The sequence below is a fragment of the Mustelus asterias genome, chromosome 8, assembly GCF_964213995.1.
Source record: "Mustelus asterias chromosome 8, sMusAst1.hap1.1, whole genome shotgun sequence".
NCBI classification, from domain to species: Eukaryota; Metazoa; Chordata; class Chondrichthyes; order Carcharhiniformes; family Triakidae; genus Mustelus; species Mustelus asterias.
Window position 1 is genome coordinate 70,913,246 of NC_135808.1, and position 27,573 is coordinate 70,940,818.

The following is a 27,573-nucleotide window of genomic DNA, read 5'->3' on the forward strand; positions in this document are numbered from 1 at the left end:
GACACAGCCGCACATATGGAGATATTACAACGGTTGACCTAAAACTTGGCCAAAGGATCACCCTTTAAGGATCACCTTAAGGAGCAAATAAAAGGAAAGCAAAGGAAAGTAGAGAGGCTGAATGGTTTAGATGTAATTCCAGAGCTTACGGTCTTGTCAGCTGAAGATAAGGCTGTCAGTGGCAGGGCAATTAAAATTGGGGATGCTCCAGATGGAATGGAGGACACAGATATCTTGGAGGGCTGTGGAACTGGAGGGTTTAAAGAGCTAGGGAGACATGAGGCCATGGAGGGATTTGAAAACAATGGTGACAGTTTTACAATTGAGGCATTGCTTAACCAGGAGCCAAAGCAGGTCACCAAGCATAAGAGTAATGGATGAACAGGACTTAATATGATTTAGGGAACCAGTAGCTGTACTTTCGACTCCCTCAAACTCACAGAGGGTAGAAAGCAGGAGGTCAAGTAGGAATAGACAACTCTAGAGTAACTAAGGATGGATGAGGGTGCCAGCAGATCTGTTGAATTGGGGGAAGTGGGGTGGGGAGTTGGGTAATATTACAGAGGTGGAAATAGGTGGTTTAGTAATGCCACAAATACATGATTGGAAGTTTATTTTGGGGCAGACATTCATTCGTTTGCAATTTTAATGCAATTGTTCACTCATTTACTTCAGATAGGGTAGTGGCCGAACTCAAGTTGTGCACCAAGTAATTTTGTGTGTGCAAACACATTAAGCAGTGTATGACCAGAAGAAATGAAACACTCAAAATGTGAATAATGGTTCACGATGTTTATGTTAATATTGTATGAGCTTTCAGGTTTGTGCCTGTAAAAATGTCAGGTTGGTCGATTGTAAAGTTGCGACCACACACACAACATATGGGTCAAAGACAAGCTGATCACAATTTATTTATTTCTAAAAAATATACATTCTATTACTGCCAAATTCGAGGAATTGAAAAGGTGTAAAAAAGGATGATGTCTATCAGCAAAGATCGAACACGCTGAGGTTCTTTTCACTAGAAGAGAGAAGATTGAAGGGGTGACTTGATAGAGATTTTCAAAACTGTGAAAGGGTTTGATAGCGTAGATATAAACAAAATGTTTCCACTCGCAAGCAACAGAACATTGGGCATAGATATAAGATAGTCACTAATAAATGCAATAAATCCAATAGGGAACTCATAAGAAACCCGATTACCCGAAGTGGTTAAAGTGTGAAACTATCAACCGGCAAGAGGAGTTACAACAAATAATATTCAAGAGAAAGCGAGACAAACACATGAGACGGAGAGGGAGGAGTAGAAGGACATGTTGGGGTTAGGTGAAGATAGGTTGGAGGAGCCTTGCATAGAGCCTTCTATTCGGCAGAATGGCCTGTACTTATAGTTGAAATGCTTTGTAAAACTCTTACGCCTCATCTTTTGGCAGTAACATGTGCTTTGAGCCTGAAGGGAAATCAGCCTATAGGAGTCAGATTTTATTGGGACTGTTGCTTGCAATTCGTCTCTCTGACAAATATACGTGAGACAACATTGAATCAAAATTCGACTGTTTAAAGTGTTTGCATTCCATATTTTCCAATGCTGTTAGTTCTGGTGTAGTTGAGGAGAGCAGCCTAAATGGGTCACAGAGACTGACTGCACAAACCATTGTGTAAGCAAGGAATTTACTGATTCTTAAACTAAGCCTTGCTGATCTGGCTTTCAGAACATTTCATGCTGAGCTGAGTCAGCAGGCATGGCAGACAAAGGAACAGTATGTGCAGTTAGGATGCAAGTTAACAATGAGAAATGAACTACGATCGACGGGTGTTGAATCGACGCAGGACTGGAGATTTTTTGCATCTTGTTTTCAAAGAGTTCGGATGCAGATCTTTGTATTTTAATCACACTGGGAGCAATGGTCTCATCAGTGCTTAAGGTTTCCTTCATTTTTATGATTGTCATCACAGGTAAATTTTGCTAAAAATATTCCATTCAGTTCAAAGCACAGGAGTGGAGACCAGTGGTGATACTTTAAAAGTTGTGGGGGAGGTGGGGGGGACCGTATCAGATACAGAAAGATGACCTTTTAAGAGTTGTTGCATTATACATGCCTATTGTAGGTTACTTCTGTAGATATTAAATTTTAATGCACCTTGCTAAAGAAATAAGACATCATTTATACTTTCTGGAAAACCATCTTTTGACTCTGGTTGGTATTCCTTGGATCTACGCAAATCGTAATCATAGCCGGTTGGTACATTTCTAGTCTCAGAAAATATTCATTGCTTCTAGAAACTTTGCAGTTTGTTGATGTGAATTATTTGGCTGTTTTACTGAGCTGGAACTATTTTGCTTGAGATTAGCTTCAATTAATTTACCAAACAACTAGGTTCAGTTTATAATCAAGAGTCACCAAGATATTTGTGTTTTAGGCACTGCAACCAATAATCTCCATTATCCACTGGACAGCTGTCCCTTTACTTTGGAACCTATCAAACGTGTCACTTCCTACGTGCAGATTTCCCCAGCAAAATGTCAGTTATTCAATCGTGTTTATTAAAACTATTTCTATTTCATAGAACATCACAGAGAATATTGAAACAAATTTTAAATAAGCTGCCTCGCGTACATATCCTCAGCTGCTTTTCCACAGACTTAAGGGATAATCATTTCAACGAGAGCACTATAATCTGCGACGTAGTCGCATTTGAAGATAACAACACCATGGGAGATTTTAACTCTTTCGAAACCCATCTACTTGCACAGAGATAAAATTGAGCTCCATGTAGATAAGGTCAAAGATATGATACATTTCCAGGGTGTGGTAAACAAGATATCTCTGGGATATGCAACCTTCTATGTGTGATTGAAGGAATGCTGCGTGGAATTTTTCAATCCCGCCTGCCACGGGAATCATAGCAGGCGGGGGCGGACCATGTAAAGGTCCATTGCCCTCGGGTGGGATTTTCCGGTCTTGGGGCGAGCGCAGTCAGAAAATCTGTTACAGGGAAGGAAATTGCGAGGGAAATGAAGTACCATAGTAAATGAACAGGTTTGCTGCAGCGGTAAAGTGTTCCTGCCAATCAGGAGGTAAATATTGATCAAGACCTGTTATTACATAAACATTAGACACTTTAGGTGCCTTGTGTTAAATACATGTTGTCATCTGATGGGAAAAGTCATCCGAGATTTTGCAGAACTGTTGCACGTACAAAACAAATTAACACTTCAATTCAGTTGATGATAAAATGTAAACATTTTGACACACAAGGAAAAATAGTTCAATCATTTTGTATTTGCAGAATAGCTTGCTCTTATCTACATGTATTCTTTAAAAAAATTGAGCAGCCTCTTTATCCTCATTACAGAGGAATCATCTTTCCTGCCGTGTTTTATACTGTGCACAAGGTTGTAAAATTCTATAAGGAGGCAAAGTTGTTAATGAAACATCTATACACTGAGTCTTATTATTGTTACAAAGTGTGCATGTTTCGTATATACAATAGAACAATACAATTGGTGAGCCAGTGACCATTGAAGTGTGAAAATAAATAAAAGGGAAGATGGTGGCAACAGTGATAATGTTACTGGCTCAGTAATCCACAAGCCCCTGTTGTGGGGACATAGGTTCAAATCCCTCCATGACAGCTGGTGGAATTTAAATTCAATCAATAAATACGGAACAAGAATCTTGTCTGAGTAATGGTGACCATGACAACTATCATTGATTTTGGTCAAAACCCATCTCTTTATTAATGTCCTTTTGGGAAGGAAATTTGCCATCCTCATCTCGTCTAGCCTATATATAATTCCACACCCACAACAGTTTGGTTGATCCTTAAACTGCCCTCTGAAATGGCCTCGCAAGCCACTCATTTCAAGGGAAATTCAGGATGGGCAACAAATACTGGCCTTGCCGGCAATGCCCACATCCCCATGGAAGAATGAAAAAGGGACCTGCAGGAAGTGCGCGTGATGTACAAAAGTTTTACAAATTAATGGAAGAAAAAAAAAGTATGTGCTTTCTTTTCAAGGTACACATTGCGAGATGGATGTTAACGAGTGTGAATCAAATCCTTGTCAAAATGGTGGAACATGTCAGAATACTGTGGCGAGTTACATCTGTCATTGTCCAGCACGAAATGAACAAGAATTTTTTTATGGAGGCAAGAACTGTACAGACATTCTGTCTGGCTGTGAGAACCATGAATGCCAGAATGGAGCAACATGTATCCCATACCTAAAGGATGCACAACATAGGCACTACTGCCTCTGTGCTAATGGTTACACGAGACTGAACTGTCAATTATCAACAACCTTCTCTTTTCCAGTTGGAGGATATCTTCGCATCAAAACAGCAAGTGCCAGGAAGCATGATGATTCAGTGGATAAACTTGTCTACCGTGTATTCCTAAGGTGCAGAACTGTACTGTCCAGTGCAATTATATTTCATAGAGGGAACAAAGATTCATTTATGAAATTGGAAGTGCTCAATGGGCATTTATTTGCATCTCTGCAGGTGAGAAACCAGCTGGTTGCAGGCCTTGAGATTTCTAAGAATGTGAATGATGGTCACTGGCATACTGTGGAAGTGATGTTAGGCAGTGACTTTTCTGCCAAGCTCCTGGACAATTCGTGCTCAGAAGAATGCGATCTCAAAATGTTTGTTGGGCTGGAGAGTGGCCAACTTGCTTCTGCATTTGAAAACACCTTTTTTGGAAGCACAGAAAATGAGTACGGACACTTTTCGGAAGGCACCAATGTCCTCCAGCCTCGGCCTTATTTTATTGGTTGCCTCCAAGATGTGGAAGTGGATTCCCAAAGAATTGATGTAGAAAATCTTTCGGTTGACTCAGCACTGAATGTCAAACCAGGGTGCAGCAAGAATGAATGGTGCCAGAGGAATGTGTGTCAGAGCAAGGGCCAATGCATTGATTTGTGGCTAAACTACAAATGTAAATGTTTCAGACCATACACAGGATTTAACTGTTCAGAAGGTAATTATCCCAAATAATGTTTCAAGGTGTAAAATGACTCTGTTTGTTTTGATGTAAAGTGCCTTCACTGGATATGTTCTTAACTGTTATTTAAGTACTGAGATTTAATTGTATAGTTTAATGTTCAGTACGAGTCCCACCCCAGGACTTGATGGCCAAGGAATGTGTGTTCACAACACGGCCAAACAGACTGTGTGTCAACCTGCAAATCCTTCCAACTATGCCAACGGCTGGTGACAAGAGCAGGATAGACTCGACACGTGATGTGAAGTGTGCCCCTCATATTATAAGCCCCTGGGAATTACTGGCTATGAAAATAGACAAAGGTCGGTCTTCATACACTCTAGTTTTGGGAAGAGAATTGGAAATACTCAAACAGATCATAAAGCAACATAAACATTCTCATTTCAACATAACCTATTTTAGTATTTCCTTGATCATTTTAGATTAATGATAAAACTATTACAAAACTACATAATACCAGCAATAAATTGGCTCACACAGTCATGACCAGAAATGTTTCAAATTTATAATTAAAACAATTGCATCTGAATGAAGAGTGATTAAATGTATAATTTGGTATAATCTTCTCTTTACCACCTCTGCAGTAATTATATTTACTTTTAGATGTCTTGTTCATTCTCCAGTAGTTTTTAATATCTATTTTAAATTTTTGACATCTAGTTTTACAAAGAGGCAGAAAAACGTGTTCAGTTTACAGCGGGAATCTTTGATATATAAATTAATCTTGGGTCACAGAGCAAAGCTGGCAAGAGTCCCTGTTTCACACCCCACCTGATTTATTTTCTCCACTTTTGTTGAAAAAGAAAAATTTGATGGAATGCAAAAAAAAAGTTCCTTTGGACCACTTTTTAATACCATGTATGCCCAATGATTAGTTATGTCCTTTTAGATTTCAGTTGGGTCTCTCTCGAAGTGTATGTAGACTGGCTTCTAAGCATTGGGTCAGTGAGAATTTCCCTGATCTGCTCCATCGATGACAGGAATATAAAGTGGCCTTCGTTCCCCTGCACAGTTCTTCCACACTGAAGCCTTCATTGATTGATACTGCATTTACCTCATTCATGTTAATATCTGCAGCAAGAGGTTTTTACTGCCATTCTCCTGCCTGCATGGGCTCTGCACGGTGCATGCAACTAACTATTCATTGCACAGCACCTCTCATAGCAATTAAAATGTAAATAGTTAGTGAGAGCTGGTAATGCCAGCAGAGCTGTCTAAACATTTAAATGAGCTGTGGATAGATTTCAAAGGTGTGAAGAAGATCCAAACATTTTTGATAAAAGCAAAATACTGCGGGTGCTGGAAATCTGAAGCAAACGCAGAAAATGCTGGATAAATTCAGCAGGCTTGGCAGCATTTATGGAGAAAGGAACAGAGCTGATGTTTTGAGTTTCAGAGCTCCATGAAGAGTTTATAGAATCATAGAATCGCTATAGTACAGAAGGAGGCCATTCGGCCCATCAAATCTGTACCGACCACAATCCCACCCAGGCCCTATGCCCATAACCCTCATTTTACCCTGCTAATCCCCCTGACACTAGGGTCAACTTAAGCATGGCCAATCAACCTAACCCACACATCTTTCGAGTATGGGAGGAAACCAGAGCACACGAAGAAACCCACGCAGACACAGGGAGAAAGTGCAAACTCCACACAGTCACCCGAGGCTGGAATTGAACCTGGGTCCTCAGCGCTGTGAGGCAGCAGTGCTAATCACTGCACCACCATGCCACCCCAGAGTTACAGGGAATCGGAATGTTAACCTGTTTCGCTCTCCACAGACGCTGCCAGACCTGCTGAGTTTGTCCAGCATTTTCTGTTTCCAGGCATTTTTAAGCCTGATTTTACAATCCAGTGGAGTTGAAATGTGTGGTTGAGAATTTTCTCAGACCTGCCCCTGCTCTGTAGCTGATTGTGGAGGTTTTAACCTACCACTCATTGTGAGAATCGGGCAAGCGCACAGTTAAAATAGCTTTGCAATTACTGACTATTCTCTTCCAACCTAACTTCTTCCTGCTATCATGTAACTTGCCTTTCGTTTTGAAGGCCAAGGTGTCCATTGGATTTAAGCAGAAGCCTCATTAACAGCTGCAAGTTGGGGGTTTTATTCATAGTATCCTACAGTGCAGAAGGAGGCCATTCGGCCCATCAAGTCTGCAACGATCACAATCATAACCCCATAACCCCATACATTTACCCTAGCTAGCCCCCGACACTACGGGGCAATTTAGCATGGCCAATCCATCTAAACGAACAGATATCCACTCCATCTGACGAAGGAGCTCTGCTCCGAAAGCTTATGGTATTTGCTACCAAATAAACCTGTTGGACTTTAACCTGGTGTTGTGAGACTTCTTACAATCCATCTAACCCACACATCTTTTAATACCAAATGCAAAGATGTTACTCAGGGACAAAAGACATTCAGCCCAGTGAACTCGTATAGATGTTAATCTCCATGCATGTGAATGGTTCACATTCTGTTTATTCATCCTGTTCCCGTTTTTTCCTGTTGTTTCAGCTCCTTTTCTAACCTCAAATGCTGTCAGGTCTGTGGAAGTTAATTCCAGGTCTCTCAACTCTGTGAAGACGCTTTCATTGTTTTATTCTAAACCTATTGCATTTAATCTTCTACCTCAAGGTCTGGTTTTTGACCCCCCAACTGTTAGAAACAGTCCGTCATTATCCAACCTGCCCTCCTTTGAGCCCGCACTCTCCATCTGCTCAAAATCCGGAGAGCGCGATTCGTAGCGTTGAATTTCCGAGTTCCAGTCTTAGCAGCCCCTCGGAATTGGAATGGTTTGAAACACGCTGAGGGACCACAGAAAGCTCATTTTAATACATTAGCATGTCATTAACGAGAATCCTCTCCAGGACTTCCCCCTCCCCCTGCATCTCTAGATATTCAATGGGGGGAGCTGGCATATCATCACACCAGTGCCATTTACAACAGGTTCACCTAGATGCGAACCTGTTGTGGGGGTCTCCCCAGGGTCATAAAGGTAAGTATAGCCCCCAGGAGAGAGGGACATGGTCAGGCAGTGGCCCCCTGGCACTGCCCCTTGGCACAGATTGGCACTGCCAGTTGGCATATGCCGCATGAGGGTGGGACAAGAGGAATTCATTTAAATATGGTGGCGGCCGGGAGCAGATGAAGAAGCAGGGGATACTGGTGATGGCAGTTGGCGGCGGATGGGGTATGTTCTGTCGGCTCAGAATGTGGGGGCTGGGGGAAGCTGGAAAGGTGCTGCTGATTGTGAGGTGGGCTGATGATTGCGGGGGTAGAGAAGTGCCAACTCTGATCGGGGTTGGGGAGGGGGGTGGTCCCTGGTGGGCTAAGGGGGAGGTTTACTCAGGTTCTGATTGGAGCTTCTTTTGAAGATGATGCCCCGATGTCTGAGCAGTGGGATTTTCCCGGCGTGAATCGCGCCCTCTTGATTTTTTTGGCAGAGTGCCGTAAGATCTATAGAGAAAACCGACTGGTTTATCGAGAGAGAAACACACCGGTTTTCTCTCCGGAAACTAACATTGCCATTTTTTGGTAAGTTTTTGCCCATAATCTATGTTTTTCTAAAGAAAGGTCAAATTTTTAAAGTTTTTCTTTGTACTTCCTCATGAGGAGAGTCCAGCTACATCTGCATTGTAACCTCATCAAAGCCTCAATATTCTTCCTATAGTGTGGAACCCAATATTGCATGTAGCACAGCAACTGAAGCCTTATTAAGGTTTCATATAGGCTCATCATTAGCTCTTGGCTTTTATATTCTAAACCTCTTGAGATGAGTCCTAGAATCTATTAGCTTCTTTAAATCATTAGCAACGTGATAATATTCTGTGAACCTATATCCCTAAGTCCCCCCGGACTTCCACAGCATTGAGCTACTTCCATTCAATAGATAATTGCAACTGTCTTAACAAAGATGTAACACCTCATGCTTATATGAAATTTCATCTGCCACTCCTTAGCTTGTTCCCATCTTATCAATATCCCTTTATAGTTTCCTTTGGTCTTTGAAATATTAACAATGCCACCTACTTCAGTTTTGCATATAAATTTTGATGCCACTTCTTCTGGAACCATATCCAAATCATTGATATATTCAGTGAACAGAACATCATTGAGCATTTCAGGGACTTACTGAGTAGGAACTTATTGTGGCTCAACTCAGTGAATTGTATTGGAAAGCATAAAGATGATCCTTCAATGTAAATGGGCGGCACAGTGGTTAGCACAGCTGCCTCAGTGTCAGGGACCCAGGTTAGATTCCCGGCTCGGGTCACTGTCTGCGTGGAGTTTGCACATTCTCCCTGTGTCTGTGTGGGTTTCCTCCGTGTGCTCCGGTTTCCTCCCACAGTCCAAAGATGTGCGGGTTAGGTTGATTGGCCATGCGAAATTGCCGCTTAGTGTCGGAGGACTAGCAGGGTAAATAAGTGGGGCTTCAAGGCGAAGGGGCTGGGTGGAATTGTGGTCGGTGCAGACACTATGAGCGGAATGACCTCCTTCTGCACTGTAGGGATTCTATGGAGTAAGTCAGCAACTTATCTTAGTTGTATGTAGAGGAGCAGGTATGTTCTTCTAGGCTCCAAAAATAAGGTCCGAGTCCTTGATTCTCTCATCTACTCCTGCCACCCTTACTAACCCAAAGAGACCTAGGCCGCGATTCTCCCAACGCGACCCGCAACTTTTCTGGCGGGTCGCGGTGGGAGATGCGCATCGCCGGTCTTGTTCCGGGATTTGCAGAACAGTCGCAGGCCAGACCACACTGGCGGGAAGGCAAATAAGTAATTTGAATCTGCTTTTAATATGTTTTAAATGTAGTTTGAATGTAATTATCGGGAACTTACCGGTCCCGATTGATTCTCCTACACCACCAGGAGTACTTCATTCTGGTGGGGCTCAGACTCGCTCCCCACATTTGGGGAACTAACGGAAGGCTCCGCCAGAATGAAAGGGGGACAATCGCCCTCCCCCCCCCCCCCCCCCCCCCCCCCCCCCCCCCCCCCAGGGGACCGGACAGCGGAGGAGTGGTGCCCCCTGGGCACAGGCACCCTGGCAGTGCCAGCCTGTGCCCCCTGGCACTGCCCAGGGGACAAAGTGCCAATGCCCATGGGGCACCTTGGCACTGCCCATCGGGCATCAGGCAGTGCCAAGGGGGCAGGGCCTATTGTGGGTGGGGCTTAGGGAGCAATCAGCAGGGCTGGGAGGTCCCGCTGCTACTCTGCATTGGGATCGGTTTGGGATGGAGGGAGGCCAGCGATTGGGGCTGTCTGGGGGGGGGGGGGGGGGGGGGTGGGGGGTCCTGACTGCCGAGAGGGCGGTCTGACCCTGGGGGTGGGGGGGGTCTGCCAGGGTGGGGGGGATTGCCACTGCTGGGGGGGGCGGGTGGACATCGGGGCGCTCTGTGGTGTGGGGGGAGGGGGGGGGTCAGGGCTGGCCCAGGAATGGTTGTGGGGCCGCGATTGGGCCATGGAAGGGGGGGGGTTGCTGGAGGGGCAGCACTCCAGGGGTCCTGAGCTGGACAGTGATCGAGCTGGCCTGCAAATGGGGAGACTGACAGATAGGGACCACTGCGCATGCACAGAGTTCCAGAACTGTCAAACTCCGGTGTGAATAGGCTCCGCCCCCCCCGGGTTTTTAATGATATTCATGACTGGGACCTCTGCAGTGCACAGAGTGAGAGAGATTCGGGTGAGAAGCTGAACTGAGAAAACAGTCGGGATCTAGAACCGTTTTCCCGCCAATTCAGCGCTTTTGGGAGAATCATGGCCCCAATTTCCAACCACACCAATCTCTGCTTGAATAACCATCATGCCTCCCCCAGCCCCGACCTGCTTTCCCCATCACCACCATTTTAATTTTCCCAAAGCCGTCGCTATTTCTTTCCACCCATTTTGGACAGCCGGTTAGCTGGAAAACAGGTTGTGAATGAGGCCCAGGAGTTATAATATCCCGCGCTTTAGCCTGATAACATTAGTGGTCTTGACGTTCCTTGAACCCACCCAATATCATCTCCTAATTAAACTCCCAACACTCCTTTCTATCACTCTTCCAGCAAGGTTCAGATAGCAGAGTGGGGGTTTCGTTGAGGAAAATACCAGTTCAGTTGGTGGGTGAACCAGTTTTCTTCATGATAGATACTGAGCGACTAAGTAATGTGGCAATCGTTAAATTCATTTTGATTTGCTATCGAAACATTCATTTTCATTTTGTGGGGATGATTGGGAGTTTTTCAAAAATGGCTTGCAAGTTCATTTATATCAAAAGCAGTTATAACAATCAGGCAAAATAATAATGATGCTACATGAGCAGAACATTTCTTCAACATATTGGGATGTTTCAATACATTTTTTAACCTACTTTATAAGTAATATATGTTTTTGCTTGCAAGGCTGGTAATCAAATTTATTTGCCTTGTGTAGAATTGACACCAGGCAGATTTGGCCATGAAGATTCGAAAGGCTATGCTATGTTCATCATTGATGATGATCCAGGCGAAGAGGTGGAGATATCAATGTTCATTCGCCCACGAAGACCAGATGGTCTGTTATTTGTCCTGAAGAACAGCCATTCTAAGTATCTTCAGATAGGGTTGGACGCTGGCAGAATCGTTATCCAATCTCACTTGTCCAAACCCCTCATGGGTGGTCACTACACCAGTGACAGCTCTTTTCATTTAATAACAGTGAAGATAAAGAAAAACAAATTGGAACTTGTTCAGTCAGGAGAGGTGGTTGGTCAGACTCATATTCATCCAATTCGAGTTCAAGCTGGCGACGTGGCCTATATCGGAGGCCTGCCGCCGGATCAGCTGGAACCAGCTCATGGTGGAAGATATTTTAAAGGATGTATCCAGGATTTAAAAATCAACAATAAAAGACTGGAGTTTTATCCCATTGGAGTCTCTGAAGATTCCTACAGCAACAGAACACTTGTTAATGTAACAAGTGGCTGCACTGATGTCGATGTATGTCAGGTACAGTATACGGTTTTCAATGCACTTCTTCATTTGTGTGTTCACACGCATTCAGTAAGAGGCCAACAGCCCTTCATGGCAATCAGCAAAATGCCACAACCTCATTTGCAAAACAGGGTCATTGTCGTGAAGGCGGAACGGACTGGGTGGGTTTTGCCGGTCACGTTCACCCCGAAACCGGAAAATCCCGCCCAAGGTCAATGGACCGTTCCATGGTCTGTCCCTCATCCACTACGATTTACATGGCAGGTGGAACGGGAAAATTCGCCCCACTGAGTCCACTATTCAGACCACCCTCTCCTCCAAAAGGCACCAGAGAGACATAAAGTAAAGAGGAAAAGTGGAGTGATTATAAATAGAGGAATTTCTTTTATATTAAGACGCATTGAGCCGAATCTTTCATGGAAAGGCAATTACCACTGGACTGCCAGCCCCGCACCTATTTGCTTACCTTGCACCATAGCTCTGCATTTCCCACCTGGACTTCCAAACCAGGCCTCCTGGGAAATGTAGAGTGTGCCTGTTCCTGTAGTCCTTCCTTTGTCGTGTAGGAGCATTGGCGGGGTCAAGACCTGCCCCATTTTTATAGCACTATCTGCTGTATATTGGTAAGTTTAAATCTCCCAGCCACTTTGAGAAAGTACAAAAGGAAGAGAAGCGAATAAGGAGATAGAGTGGAGGTTCGAGATTGGGTTGGGGGGGGGTGGCGGGGCGCTGTCGCAGGGATAGTCAGGTGGTCAGGGAAGTAGTCAGGGTGGGATTGTGGTCAGGTGGTCGTGAGGCTAGTTGGAAGTCAGGGGGTCAGTTGGGAATGGGGTCGTCCAGAGGATTTGGCGGGGGGGGTGGTGGGAGGCGGCGGGGACTGTTCGTTGAATAGTCGGGGGTAGTCAGAGTGTTGGAAAGTTAGTCGGGGTGGAGGGGCTTAGTTGGTAGCTGGGGGGATAATCAGGTGGTAAAAGGGGTAGTTGTTGTTGTGTGTGGAGGGTGAGATGTCCAGTAAGGAGTTTGGGGGTCAATGGCATAGTTACACACGAGTTAAACTGGTTTTAATCCATCTAACTTTTCCTCGGTAACTATTCTGGTAAGTGACTTGGAAACATCTGTAGAATCTGACTCAAACTCAGAGTTTTGGAGGGTTCCAGATGCAGGATTATTGCCTAATGGAAATTGAAACTTCCTGGACAATTCCCACTGAATCCTTGCATTGGAACTGTCAGGGGTCCTCCAGCACATTCTCTCGGACTTACGGGGTATATTTATTTTCCCAAAACACAATGAGCATATCACCCACATGTCATGAATCAGAAATTAATCTGGAGTCAAAAATAGCCATTGAATAGTATTTGATTGTCTTTTAATCTTCAATGTTTGGTGCATTTATCTACTTGGGAATGTTTCAGAATTTTAATCTCTTCATCAATAAACCTAAAAGTTCCGTAGAAAGTTGTTCTGATCTGGCTGGAATATCATTGATTTTTTTAAATATTAAACAATTGGCTTCCAAACAAAGTTTCTCTCAGTGTAGGTAATACAAAGGGAATAATAGGGGTTTCTGAATGGGAGTCTTAAATTTTTCGAAAATAATCACAATCATTTGTATTTTTTAAGTTACGTTCTTGTTTTTTCCCTATTGGGTTCAATTTCCCAAGATCCAAAGATCATCATCAGTTCAGCAAATTAACTGGTTAAAATTTGTTTCCAGTTTCACTCAGAGGGACTACTGCCTGTATGATAGAAATTCCATCCCCAGCCCTCGCCAACCCCGTCACTCACCCCATTACTAACAATGTTGGAGGATCTGGAAGTGTGTAGGAGGAAACTTGCTCGTGTGTACACATCCCATCCACAAGCCTGTCCACCCCGAATACAAAATGGTGCAACTCCTGCCCACACATACTGCCTTCAGTGTGAGAAATGAGGAAAGGTTGAGGAAGTGGTACCTGTAACTCACTAGAGTTCAGAAAAATGAGAGGTGATCATATTGAAACTTAAGATTCTGAGGTGGCTTGAGAGGATAAAAAGAGGATGTTTCCCCCTCATGGGGCATCTAAAATGAGAGAGCACAGTTTTTAAGGGGTGTCCTGTTTAAGATGGAGTTGAGAAGGAATTCCTTCCCTCAGAGGGTCATTAGCTTTTGGAACTCTCTTCCCCAGAGAGCAGTGAAGGCTGACTCATTGAATATATTCAAGGCTGAGTTCGACAGAATTTTCATCTGCAAGGGAGTCCATAAGACCATAAGATATAGGAGCAGAATTAGGCCATTCGGCCCATCGAGTCTGCTCGCCATTCAATCATGACTGATATGATTCTCATCCCCATTCTCCTGCCTTCTCCCCATAACCCTTGATCCCCTAATTGATCAAGAACCTATCCATCTCTGTCTTAAAGACACTCAATGATCTGGCCTCCACAGTCCTCTGTGGCAAAGAGTTCCACAGATTCCCCACCTTCATGGAGGACAGGGGTGGGTTTGGGTGAGATGCTCTTTCGGGGAGTGGGCACAGACTCGATGGGATGAATTGCCTCCTTCTGCACTGTAGGGGATTCTATGATTCTATGAGCAGGCAGGAATGTGGAGCTAAGGCCACAATCAGATCAGCTCAAACCTTATTGAATTGCAGTGGAACAGACTTAATGAGCAGAATGGCCTATTCCTGATCTATTTCTAATGATTCTTATGATTATCCTTCATACTAATCATTAGCTGCCCCCTTTAAATACAGTACACAAAAACCATCTTTTAGACCCAATATCCAGAATCAAAGGGAAGATGGTGGGTGAGGTTTGGGGTGGGCGGTGATGTCGCTGGTGAAGCATGATTTCTTGCTGGCGGGGCTGGTCCAGGCAGCCGCAGGATGCAACACTGACCCAAGGGCCAACATTGAGATTTTCTTTTGAAAATTCTCCCAGGAACACAAGAGGTTGCTGGGATCTCAATACAACAGCAGGTTCCAAAGGCTGGTGCATCACAGAGGAAGGAATTCAGCTTACAGCTCGCTGATTTAGAGATCTGAATTCAAGACCTGTTTGACAGTCATACCCAGGTCTTGTAAAATGGGTGGCTGGATTTTGGATTTTAGATCCGTGTCCCCGGATGTGGACTGGAATGGTGCTGGATGCCACATCACAACACGGCTCAAATGATTTTTACTTCTTCAGGGCAACTGATTGGAACGGCGGGGTGAAGGGGTGGGGGGGGGGGGGGGGGGTGGATTTTCTGCAACCACCCTGCCCATGGTGTGGTTTGCAGCTGCCATTGATCAGCGGCAAGGAGCTCTGGCCCCATCACCGTCAACAGGTTTACCCATTGTTCACATCCTTCACTATCGGGAAACCCGCAGCAAGAGATCGCCCTCAACGGGATCGTGCGGGAACGACTAGAACATTTCGGCTTGGGACTTGACTTCTTAAAAGTGCAAATCTGGGTTGAATGCTGGTTTGAGGATCCCAAACAAGGAATTTAGATAAAAACGAATGGGCTTAGTGACGCACGTGCTCCGCCTATTTGTGCAATGCTCTGAATGGCCTGATCATTGGTTGTTTTAGTGGGTCGCAGGAGGCTTAGGGGACCAAGAAAAACAGATCATGCTCACCCAGGTCTACAAATTACCCCCAAGCCCTTTGTCACACAATCTAGGCTTCCTCCACCCTGCTCACCCACATACTAACTTCAGAGCCTTTTCACACCGCCAGTGAAATTTCATCAGTGGCAGATTGACAGTCCGCTCGTCATCTGGAGAGGCCACCCATTAAAACCAGCGGCGTCAGTGTGGGCTCAGGGGGTGGGGTTGTTTCCTGATTGACCACCTGTGGCCCTCAGAGACCGCTCCTCTCCTCTCCCCCCACCCCCCAAGCAACAAAAGCTCCCTGCAGGGAGATTCCCCACCAGCCCCTTTTTTTTGAGATCAGCAACGAGGACTGTCACTTCGCCACTGAGCACAAAACCCTGCCATAAGAATTACAGCACAAAAGCAGGTCATTCTGCCCTCTCTATGTCAGGGATTTGTGCACCTTAGCCACCATTTTAGATTCAGTGCCATAAATTAGCTTGATTCAGAGCTCCAATTGTGATGAATGATCTGTAAAGTTGTGGATAACTATTCAACAGTAAAACACAGTTAACATTTATCTCATGCTTTACCCTCAAGTTTAAAATGTTTCACGGAAAATAAGGCGACACGGTGGCACTGCGGTTAGCACTGCTGCCTCACAGTGTCAGGGAACCAGGTTCAATTCCAGCCTTGGGTCACCATCTGTATGGAGTTTGCACATTCTCCCAGTGTCTGTGTGGGTTTACTCCGGGTGCTCCGGTTTCCTCCCACAGTTCAAAGATGTGCGGGTTAGGTTGATTGGCCATGCTAAATTGACCCTAGTGTCATGGGATTAGCAGGGTAATTATCTGGGATTATGGGAACAGGACCTGGGTGGGATTGTGGTGGGTGCAGACTCGATGGGCCAAATGGCCTCCTTCTGCACTGTAGAGATTCTATGATTCTATTATTTTAAGTGTATTCTCGCTGTTCCAGCTTCAGAAGACACAAGTAATGAAATTCAGCACGAGTAATTTTAGACAAAATTTAGAAATGTAACGACATTTCTGATTCGTCTCGAATGTATTACATCATAGCTACAAAACATTTCACAATTACAGAATCTAGATATTTATTTTTCACTCTTAATTATACAAAATGTTGAGGTGACAGCCAGTGTTAAATACTGATACAACACCTTGCTAGAGTGTTGGACTCTTAATTTAGTGATCTCAGTTTGGGTTCAAGTCTTGTTTGAGAGTCACACTTGGGAATATGTTAGCAGGCAAACTCCACACCTTTGCTGCAAAAACAATGGTTCACTGGGGGAAGAGCAGGAAAGCTGGATGGAGAGGAATCACTTTCTCAACTGCCAGATAGTCTTTTAACAAAGTCATGCAATTTAACATAATCTGGAATGGATGTGAAAGGATGCAGCATCCAACCTTTTATCTGGGAAGGTGATGAGGAGAAATGGGTAAAATGTGTAAAGAAAAAGGAACATCGGACTTGGGTGCAGAGTAGCCATTTGGCTCTTCCAACATGCTCTGCCATACAATAAGATCATGGTTGCTCTGGTTGTAATCTCAATTCCACTTTCTTTTCTGGCCCCCAGAACCTTTGACTTCCTTTGTCTGTTAAAAAATCTGTCTAATTCAGCTTTGAATAAATTTAATGACCAGTTTTCACTATTTTCAAGGGAAGAAATTTCCACAGACCAAGGACTCTCTTGAGAGAAAAAAAATCTCTAATTTACAACTTAAAAAGGAGATATCTTATTTTTAAACTGTGGCCCCTAGTTCTCTTCCCCCACAGGAGGAAACAGCCTCCCACTATCCATTCTATCAAGTCCCCTCAGGATCTTCTATGTTTTAATATGATTAGCTCCTCATTCTTCTAAACTCCATGGGTATAGGCCCAACCTGTTCAACTTTCCTTCATAAAATAAGCCCTTCATCCTAAACCAAGCGAACCTTCTCTGAACTGCTTCTAACACAATTATATCCTTTATCAAATAAGGAGGCCAAACCTGTACACAGTACACAGTTGGGTGCACTTCTGTTTTTAAAAAAACACTCCTTTTATTGTCTCAGTGAGTTGAATCAGTGAAAAAAAAACTACTGGATAATTTCCAATCTGAAGCAGTGAAAGGCAGCATCATAAATGTTGCCCAAGCTCAGATTAGTTCCTGAAATCCAAATTAAGGAGTGAAATGTCATGCAGGGTTCCAGATCGTGATCCAATAACTCCTCCCCAGAAGAGCAGATATCTGGGTGTCAGATAAAGGCAGGGTGAACTGGCCTATTCTGTCTCCAATGGTAGTTATCATTTCAGCTTTTGAAAGGGCAAACCTACACGACTATACTAAATCAGCAAGGGGGGGGGGTCATTACTCAGGAAAGGAGAGGAGAAACATTGTTGAGAAAATTAAAATTATGTTGGGAATCACGGCATTTGAATATCTCGGCAGTATTCATTTTCGCTGCGTTGTGGACTTGCTGGGGAGAAATTGCTGAGTGATTCATTTCGACTGAAATACGAGGAAACTTTGCAAGTTTCAACATGATACACCCTATGATATCATCAAGGAATGACAACACTACCAGGCATGTTGCTGCTTTTGTTGTAGCAGCAAGACGACACTGGTTGAATTCCAGCAACTACACATGGTTGAGCTCCCTCATAGATGTAACAGAAGGCAGTCACAGAAGAATGATCTTGTTGATGTGATGGGGGTGAAATGGTAGTAAGGGAGATACTTAATTATGGATGAGTAGCAGCCACTATTGTGTTGTCAGCTTTCAGGACAGGTATACAATTAATTATAGACCTTTTCTCACATGTTCCTATAATTATTATTTTGCTTTCCGTATGCTACCCTATATATCCAGATAGGGGATATATATGTAAACAGTTTGATACCAATTCACATTGTATATCTGGGCTGACTATAAGTTATGGTTCATTCTATCAATGGGATATGGATTATCATTAGCTCATTATATATTCAGTTTCCAAGACATTAACTAATTGTTTTCTGTGATCTCCCTGTTTGTTAAGGTGACATCAATTCCATGAAGTACAAAAATATTTTTGTACAAGAGTAGACATTTACCAACAGGATTTTAACTCTCGCAAAAACTACGCACTTGCATGGAGTTAAAATCAGGCTCAAAACGTGGTACCAAAGACAAATGTTTTTTTCACACACAAAAATAGAAAATGCTGGAAAATCTCAGCGGGTCTGACCGCATCTGTGGAGAGAGAATAGAGCCAATGTTTTGAGTTTGGATGACCCTTCGTCAGAGCTCTGAAGGGGATAGGGCCTAGATGGGATGGGCCAGACTCGATGGGCCGAATGGCCTCCTTCTGCATTGTAGGGATTCTATGATTCAGACTCGAAACATTTGCTCTCTTCTCTCTCTGTAGATGCTGTCAGACCTACTGAGATTTTCCACCATTTTCTGTTTTCGTTTCAGATTCCAGCATCCGCAGTATTTTGCTTTTACATATGTTTTTTTGAACTCTTAGATTCAATGTCAAAGATTTAGTCTGTGAAACGTCATTTTCCATTCTATAATACCGCGCCTCTGTTTCTTTCTTTCATCCAGCCAAACCCATGTCTGAATGGTGGAACCTGTTCCTCCATCTGGGACGACTTTGTATGCAAATGCCCTTCAAATACTTCAGGAAAAACTTGCAACCAAGTCAAGTGGTGCCAGCTCAGCCCATGTCCGCTATTCTCGGAATGCCAAACACTCAGCGACGGATTTGATTGTAAGTGGACAGCTTTCAAGCATTTTTGTATTTCAACAGATATGTTCTTGGAAAACATTTATATTGGTGTAGCTATATTGGTGTAGCTATATTGGTGTAGCAAAAGCAACAAGTGCATGAAATACAGGCTAAAAGTCATGGTTCTGAAATTGCATATTTACATAAGGATGGTCAACTGCAACGAGAACATACAAACCAGTTTGTTAATCCAGAAGAGAAATTGTCAAAGCTTTGACAAAGGATCATCTGGACTTGAAACGTCAGCTGTTTTCTCTCCTTACAGATGCTGCCAGACCTGCTGAGATTTTCCAGCATTTTCTCTTTTAGTTTCAGATTCCAGCACCCACAGTAATTTGCTTTTATCCATATTATTAATCGGACATCCTGCTCTCTATTCTTAACAAAGAATTTTGAACCGAAAAGGACAAGTTGGATAAGCCGATTATATCTCAACTGCTGAAACTCATTGGGCCTGAAATCTCTTGAGCTCTTTCCGATGCCCAAAGGGAGCCAATGCAGGACGTGCAGCTGCTAGTCTGGCCTGGTGTTGGCCTAATCCCAAGTTTCAGGGTTAGAGGTCATTTTCACAAAGGAAGTGGCTGCTTGAATCCTTTAAGCCAGCTCCTGAGGATAATTCTTGTGGAAGACCAGGAATGTTGGAGTGGCACTTGGCTTCTCAACAGGATTATACTGGGAATGGGGTGGCAGTAGGGTGCAGGCAGTGGGAAAGAGAGGTTCACTAGTTGTACAACTCAGTTTGACATGCTTCTGAATTCTGTTCGGCCATGTTTGTTTTTCCAAAGAAAGAGTTTGGATATTGATTTATTCTTAATGTCGGTGATTTCAAAAGCAAGGCACATTCGTGCTATTTTTTAAAAAAAACAAAGCAGCCGTCAGATGAGTGGTGGTTAATATGCTAAATCGGAAGACGCTTTTCCCAGAGGCTGAATAATAGTTGATTCATTAGCTTGTCTGGATATTCAGAAAGACACCTCACATCAGGGTATTGGAAAATCCTTTGAGAAAGGTTTTTAATAAGAAGAACAAAGACATTACAATTTCAGTCTGTTTTTTGGAAACAAGGTTGCACAGGAAGTTAGACAACAAGAGGCTACTAAGTGGGAATGGTTCTATCCTGGGACTGCAGAATAGAATACAGGAAAGCTACTCGGTTTAATTTAACTAAGACAACTCACCTAAGTGGAATAGTATTGTGTTTTTTTATACCAATTGAAATTAGATATATTGAGCATAACTGTTGTCCTGTATGTTTCACTCCACTGTGGAGTAAAACAGTTCACAAAGTGAACCAAATTTTGCTTCTGCTAGTGGTAGCTCAGTCCACCAGAGGAGATATTAAGGAAATGCACATACAAAAGACAATGAACATGACTGTCCACATTGGCAAAGGGGAGGGTTTAGTTCTCCTTCCAAGTGTGTTGGCACTGAATGAGTGTCAACTTCCACAAAACTTAGATGAATGGTCTGTTTATAGAAGCCACTGATTGGGCTGAAGCAGAGGAGGAATCAATGGCAATAAATGCAATAAAAAGGAAATAGTAGCAATTCCTGCTCCCCAGTTAGGAAATGGCATCATGACCACCTCTACTCTGCGATAATCTATTCAGTATGACTGCAAGAAGTACTTATCCCCCAACATTTTGAATTTTTGGTAATGGGGCAAAAGGCCAGAAAACCTGTTGGAATCATGTCACATCCCAAATCAGCCTGGCATCCTCCTCATCACCAACCCTCTCCAGTACTCATATTGCTTTCATTCTCAAATATACATCAGAATAAGTGGTGCCATCGGACATTCCTTTATCAGATATTATCCAATTTATAAATCCCTCATTTTCTCCCATTCAGAATGCTTCCTGCATTTTCATGTTGTACCTTTTTCTGATGTTAAAATGTCAGGTATTTTTTGATTTTAATTGAAGGTGCAAGGAGAGAGAGAGAGAGAGAGACTCTGGCTATTTGTGCACAAACCTTTGTGGTGACAGGTCAGGCTAACAAAACATGGATTGGCCATGCTGAAATTGTCCCTAAGTGTCCACAGATGTATAGGTTAGGTGAATTAGCCATGGTAAATGTATGAGGTCACGGGGATAGGGCTGCAGGGTGGGCCTGGGTAAAGTGTTCTTTCGGAGAGGCAGTGCAGATTCGATGGGCTGAATGGCCTCCTTCTGCACTGTAGGGATTCTAAAGCATATGGTATCCTGGGATTTAAAAATGGACACAGTACAAAAGTCAGGAAACTATGCAAACCTGATATAAAACATTAGCTTGGCTCCCACTGGAGTATTGCGGCCAATGCTGGGCAATGTCCTTTAGGAAGAGCATGAAGGTTTTAGAGAGGGCACAGAAGCGATTTGCTAGAATAGTTCGAGGGATGACGGTTTATAGCTATGGGAAAAGGCTGGAGAAGCTGGGATTATTCCCCTGGGAGCAAAGAAGGTTCAGAGAAGATTTGAGAGAGGTGTTTAAAATCATAAAGGGTTTAGCTAGAGTGATTAAAGATGAACCGTTCCCAGTGGCTAAAGGGTCAATAATTGGAGGATGCAATATTTAAGATGGTTTGCAAAAGAAGCAGAGCATGTGGTTAGGAATTAGATTACACCATCTGATAGCAGGGTGGATATAGATTCAATAGCAGCCTTCATTAGGAAATTAGATAAATACTTTTGAATACAAATGTAGGCAGGTTATGCTTCAGTTACACAAGGCATTGATGAGACCACATTTTGAGTACTGTGTACAGTTTTGGTCTCCTTATTTAAGGAAAGATGTAAATGCGTTGAAAGCAGTTCAGAGAAGGTTTATGAGATGACTACCTAGAATGGGCAGGTTGTTTTTATGAGGAAAGGTTGAACAGGCTAGGCTTGTATCCACTTGAGTTTAGAAGAGTAAAAGGTGACTTGAATGAAACATACAAGATCCTGAGGGGTCTTGGCAGGGTGGATGTGGAAAAGATGTTTCCCTCTGTGGGAGAATCTTGAACTAGGGGTCACTGTTGAAAAACAAGGGCTCATTTAAAACGGAGATGACATGAGATTTATTTTTCTCAGATAGTGAAGAGTCTTTACAACTTTCTTCCTCAAAAGGGGGTGGAAGCAGAGTCTTTGAATATTTTTAAGGCAGAGATAGATTTTTAATAAACAAGGAAGTGAAAGCTTATTGCGATAGGCGGGAATGTGGAATATAAACAGAAAATGCTGGATAAACTCAGCAGGTCTGACAGCATCTATGGAGAGAAAGAGAGTTAACATTTCAGATGTAAATGATCCTTCTCCAAAACTGGAATGTGGAATTGAGGTAACAATCAGATCGGCCATGATCTTATTGAATGGCTGAGCAGGCTCGAGGGGGGGAAAGAGTTGAGAAGTGGGACACATTTCATTACTGTTTGAAAGAGCCCGCACAGACTCCGTGGACTGAATAGCCTCATTCTACACTGGACTGTTCCAGGATTTTGTATTGGGTGGGATTTTCCACCTTCCCTCGCGGTGTGCTTTGTGGCGGCGGTGATGGTCTGCCATCGGTGATCTGCCATTGGCTAGTGGCAGGGTATTCTGGCGCCACCACTGTCATGCGGGTTTGCTCTCTTTTGCACCTTCCCTGCGTAGGGGGCGTGGGGGGGGCGGGGATCACTGTCAGCAGGACCAGAGGATCCTGCTGGCGGTAATGGCTGGACAATGCCACCCCTTATATCACATCAAAATATGAAAAAACTCAGGTTACCTCTCCAGATTTTCAAGGAAAATTTGAGAAGGGTGAGTGTGTGTGCGCGCGTGTATTATTTTAATATTTTTTTCATATCGATACACATTTTCATTCAAAATGACTAAGGTTTCAACAAATCAGCATTTACCCTAAGATATCACCAATTATTACACTTAAGGACACTTAGTGCTTGGCTCCTAAAATATCGACATATCTTGGGCCCCCTAGATGAACTGCACATGTTTGGTGTTATGCTGTTTTGAATTAACAGTAAAACCCTTGACCTTCCCTCATGTAAGACGACCTTCTCCACTTTGCCACCAGCTAATTAGTCTTATAATTAGATGCTGATGATTCAGTCTGTCATAAAACACCATTTGCGAAAGCCATGACCCTTAAAGTGTTTGCTGTCCATTATAGTGTAGATAAAACTTACTCTCTGTTTTTTAGAGTTGCCTCAGTTTATTTTAAATACATGTACAGTGCCATGAATAAATATTTATTATGATCATGTCCTTCAGTAAGGCGGGTGACTTTCTACTTGTGCTAGAATTAAAAATATGCCCGGGTACTTAAGATTGGTGTTTGTCAATTACTAACAATTAATATATTACAATTTAGTTGAATGCTTCAGAGGAACGAGTTCTTGTTTATCTAGATTCCTGAAAAAGATGAGAATGAGGTTTTGTTCTTTTCTGAATAGCTAATTTATTGATTTATTTCAATAATCTAAAGAGACAGAGAACAAATTTCTCAAAAATATCCTGCAAGCACCTTAAATTGAATCTCCCTCTCTTCCACAAACATTTTTATCCCAGTACAATAAAATAAAAGGAAATTACTGGGGATGCTGGAATTTGAAACAAAAACAGAAAATGCTGGAAAAGCTCAGCAGGTCTGACAACATCTGTGGAGAGAGACAGAGCTAACGTCTCGAGTCTGGATGACCCTTCGACAAAGCTAAAAACCCAATTAATATCCCAATGATCATTGTAGGAACTTCTCATGTGTATTAACCCTTGGGTTCTTCCATTACCTCAATGCTCTTGAAAAACCAATGATGCAATTCATTCACTCTTCCTATCTTCTGTTCTACCCTTCTTAACCTCAAAATATCTTATCAGAATTGCCCTGAGCATTCAATGACTCTAAGCAAAAGGACTTCTATCTGTGTTAGTGAATTAGCCATTGCTCCATGACATTAGAGTCTATTGAACCAAAGTACACAGCTTGATTTGTTGGCCAATTTGGCCAACTGATTTCCACTGGACGTATTGGTGCATTGTTATAATGCAGTTTTTAAAACTTATTTTGAGAACTCCTACAAAATGGCAAGTCTAAGTATGGTTATTGGAAAGGCTCACAAAGTTCAGTGTTTCTGTAAGTTTTCTCACCAACTTCCCCGAATTCAGAAAGGTTGAGATTGTCCTCACCATCACTGTTGCCAGCAAACGTTCTGGGATGAAGCCTGTAGAAGCAGTCCTTCAGAGGCCTGAGGGAATATCTTGTATGCCTCACCACCTGCCGACATCAATCAAGAAAGCACTAAGTAGTGTTCCCATTGCCAGTACTTTGCATTCAGAGTGGGAACTCCTGAACTGGAAAGGCCCAGATCTTACGTCAATGACCTTATGAGGTAGCTGAAATTTCTACCTCACAAGACCAGGAATAAAACTCTTCCCTGAGGTGAGGAGCTGATGATTCTAAGTCTCAGTCAAGCATGTAGCTGTTCTAGTGACCAGTGACAAACTTAGGATGGAAGTCTGCTCTCAAAGTCATGGATTTTCTGGCCAAAATGACAACAGCAGACATTGATTTATTTAAAATTTAAAATTTCCACAGTATTTCCTCAACATCTGGTCTCCCTGCAGATACAGCACAGTGGCCCAGTAGTTAGCACTGCTGCCTCACAGCACCAAGGACCCTGGTTCCATTCCGGCCTCGGGTGTGAGTTTGCACATTCTCCCCGTGTCTGCATGGGTTTCTCCAGGTGCTCCGGTTTCCTCCCACACTCCAGAGATGTGCAGGTTAGGCAGATCGGCCATGCTAAATTGCCCCAAGATGTGTGGGTTAGGGTGATCAGCAGGGTAAATACGTGGAGTTGTAGGGATAGGGTCTGGCTGGGAATGTTGTCAGTGCAGGCTCGATGGGCCAAATGGCCTCGTTCTGCACTGTCAGGATTCTATGATATACACAAAGAGGATATACAAAAGATTTAGTTGGTAATGTCAGGCAACTTCTGGATGTCATGCAGCAACAGTGGGTTACTCCTAACTGAGGGAGGAAATTACCATGCTATCCTCAGAGTCAAAGCAATGGAAATGAAGAAAAGGAAGAGGGACAGAGAAAGAAGACGGTGAAATAAATAGATGGGAAACAGATAGCAATAGAAGGGAGATGGAGTGAAACAGCAGAGAAAAGACATGCGAGGAAAGAATTAATAAAAAATAATAAACAGCACATAAAAGGGAGAGAAAAAAAAGGAAAACCAATCGGAAATGTAAAATGATTGTGAAGGACAACACCTTTCTACAAGCTGTCTAGATGGAAGTGGTGGATAGATTAAATGCAGTTCCCCAGGTACGCAGCACTTTGTGGCAAATGTCAGGAGAGGTTTACAGGCATTGGGAAGAGTGCAAAGATTATCCAACCCACATTTGACTGGGGCACCATGTTTCCTGACTTCACGTCACCTTTCTCCACCTTCTCATTATTCTTCCTCCTCATAGTTTTTCTTTGGCAGTGGGTTGGCTTGAATTCTTATTCCTTTTCTTACTATGAAATTGTGCAACATTTACCAGATGGTGATGATTGATAACAGCTTTGCTGCAGTACACAGCTGAACCCAATGATCTGTCCTACTAATTGAACCTTTGCTTCAACATGCCAGTGTTGCAGTCAACACCAATTCAGCTGAAGGCATGTGCCTCCTTTTATTTACATTCCAGATTCCCTCTGCCTTCAAATAATCTCGGCACAATCGAAACAGATACAAAGTAATCGTCAGTGTATCCAGGATATCAGATATTCACTTGCTTTATAATGTTACCTTGGCCCAATAGAAACGGGATATTAATGGAATAGAAAACTGTACCCTGTGTCTGGGCGATTGTGTTATGCCTGGGTGGTATGCCATTGAGGATCAACTGCACTCTTAGGAATGATGCCACCTGGTAAAACTTTGGTGCCTTCTGAACTAAATGTAAGGTGGCCGGAGACCATTGCTAGGTAGTGAAAAAATGGTCATGTCACATCCACAACATATTGCTTGATGTATCTATACGTAACAGCCTGACCAATTAAGCACATGTTCCTTATGGTGATTTGGAAGAATCCAGCTAAACAAACATTTAATACAATATCTGATATTGTAATCATAAGCGCCACCCTTGCCGTCAGTGCTGTCTGCAAGTGAATGTCAAAGTGGTGACATAATTTAGTGTCCTTAGTGAAAAACAGTTTCTTCTGAGATATACATGTAAGCCGACCTCAATCTACAAATCACAGTGGCACAGTGGTTAGCACTGCTGCCTCACAGCACTAGAGACCCAGGTTTGATTCCTGGCTCGGGTCACTGTCTGTGCAGTGTGCATGTTATCCCTGTGTCTGTGTGGGTTTCTTCTGGGTGTTCCAGTTTCCTCCCACAGCCTGAAAGACGTGCTGGTTAGGAACATTGGCCATGCTAAATTCTCCCTCAGTATACCCGAACAGGCGCTGGAATGTGGGAATTTTTACAGTAACTTCATGTAAGCCTACTTGTGATACTAATAAATAAACTTTAAAAACTTTAAAAAACTTTAAACTTTAAAAAACGTTAGGTTCTGGTGTAAGAACAAATACGTATGTAACACCAAAGATGTAATTGCATTTGCCTTCTTTCCTCTTGTAAATTCATCTTCCTCCTCCACGGCTTGAAACACTATTGGAACCTACAAAGAAATTCTGATCTTCATAATTTTGCCACTGCAAATAAAATTGCCGTTTTAAGATGGCTGTAAGTCATCTTTAAAGGTACAGGAATTAATGCAGAAATGCAAACAGAAACATGAAACAGCAATTGACGTTGAAAATTCCAATTTATAGGAAGCTTATATCTCAAGGCCATTTCTGCTAAATAGTCATGGACTTACTTCAGAGCGGTGAGCTATGCTATGGGGAGAAAGCAGTGGAAACCAGAAAAGTCTGCTGTGGGATCTATTTGCATATTATTTAAAGATCTTAATCAGACTCACCTTGTTTGCGTGTCACAGAAAACTTAGCAAATTTCCATATGACAAAATGCAGCTCGGTGAACACTGGGTACATGGATCTAATTTTACAATACTTAGTTCCAACACGCCACTAGCACAGCCTTGGATATGTCAAATATCCTGATAGGGCCTGTCAGGTTATTCCACTTCCCTGAAACCGAGATACTGAATTGATTTTCTGGCTTGGCTTTCCAAGTTCAATCTCATAGAAACCGTACAGTGCAGAAGGAGACCTTTCGGCCCATTGAGCCTGCATCGACAACAATCCCACTCAGGCCCTATCCCCGTAGCCCCATGTATTTACCC

At 43.1% G+C, this 27,573-nt stretch overlaps 1 protein-coding gene across 1 annotated transcript in view; it reads left to right on the plus strand.

Annotated features, from left to right (window-relative positions):
- Window positions 1-27,573, plus strand: part of crb1 (crumbs cell polarity complex component 1) — a 95,904-nt gene that overhangs the window by 48,057 nt on the left and 20,274 nt on the right. Inside the window, exons 8-10 of the mRNA XM_078219044.1 lie at window positions 4,024-4,986; window positions 11,431-11,984; window positions 19,126-19,291. Of these exons, the coding sequence (XP_078075170.1) occupies window positions 4,024-4,986; window positions 11,431-11,984; window positions 19,126-19,291 (1,683 nt within the window). The remainder of the gene's footprint in view (window positions 1-4,023; window positions 4,987-11,430; window positions 11,985-19,125; window positions 19,292-27,573) is intronic.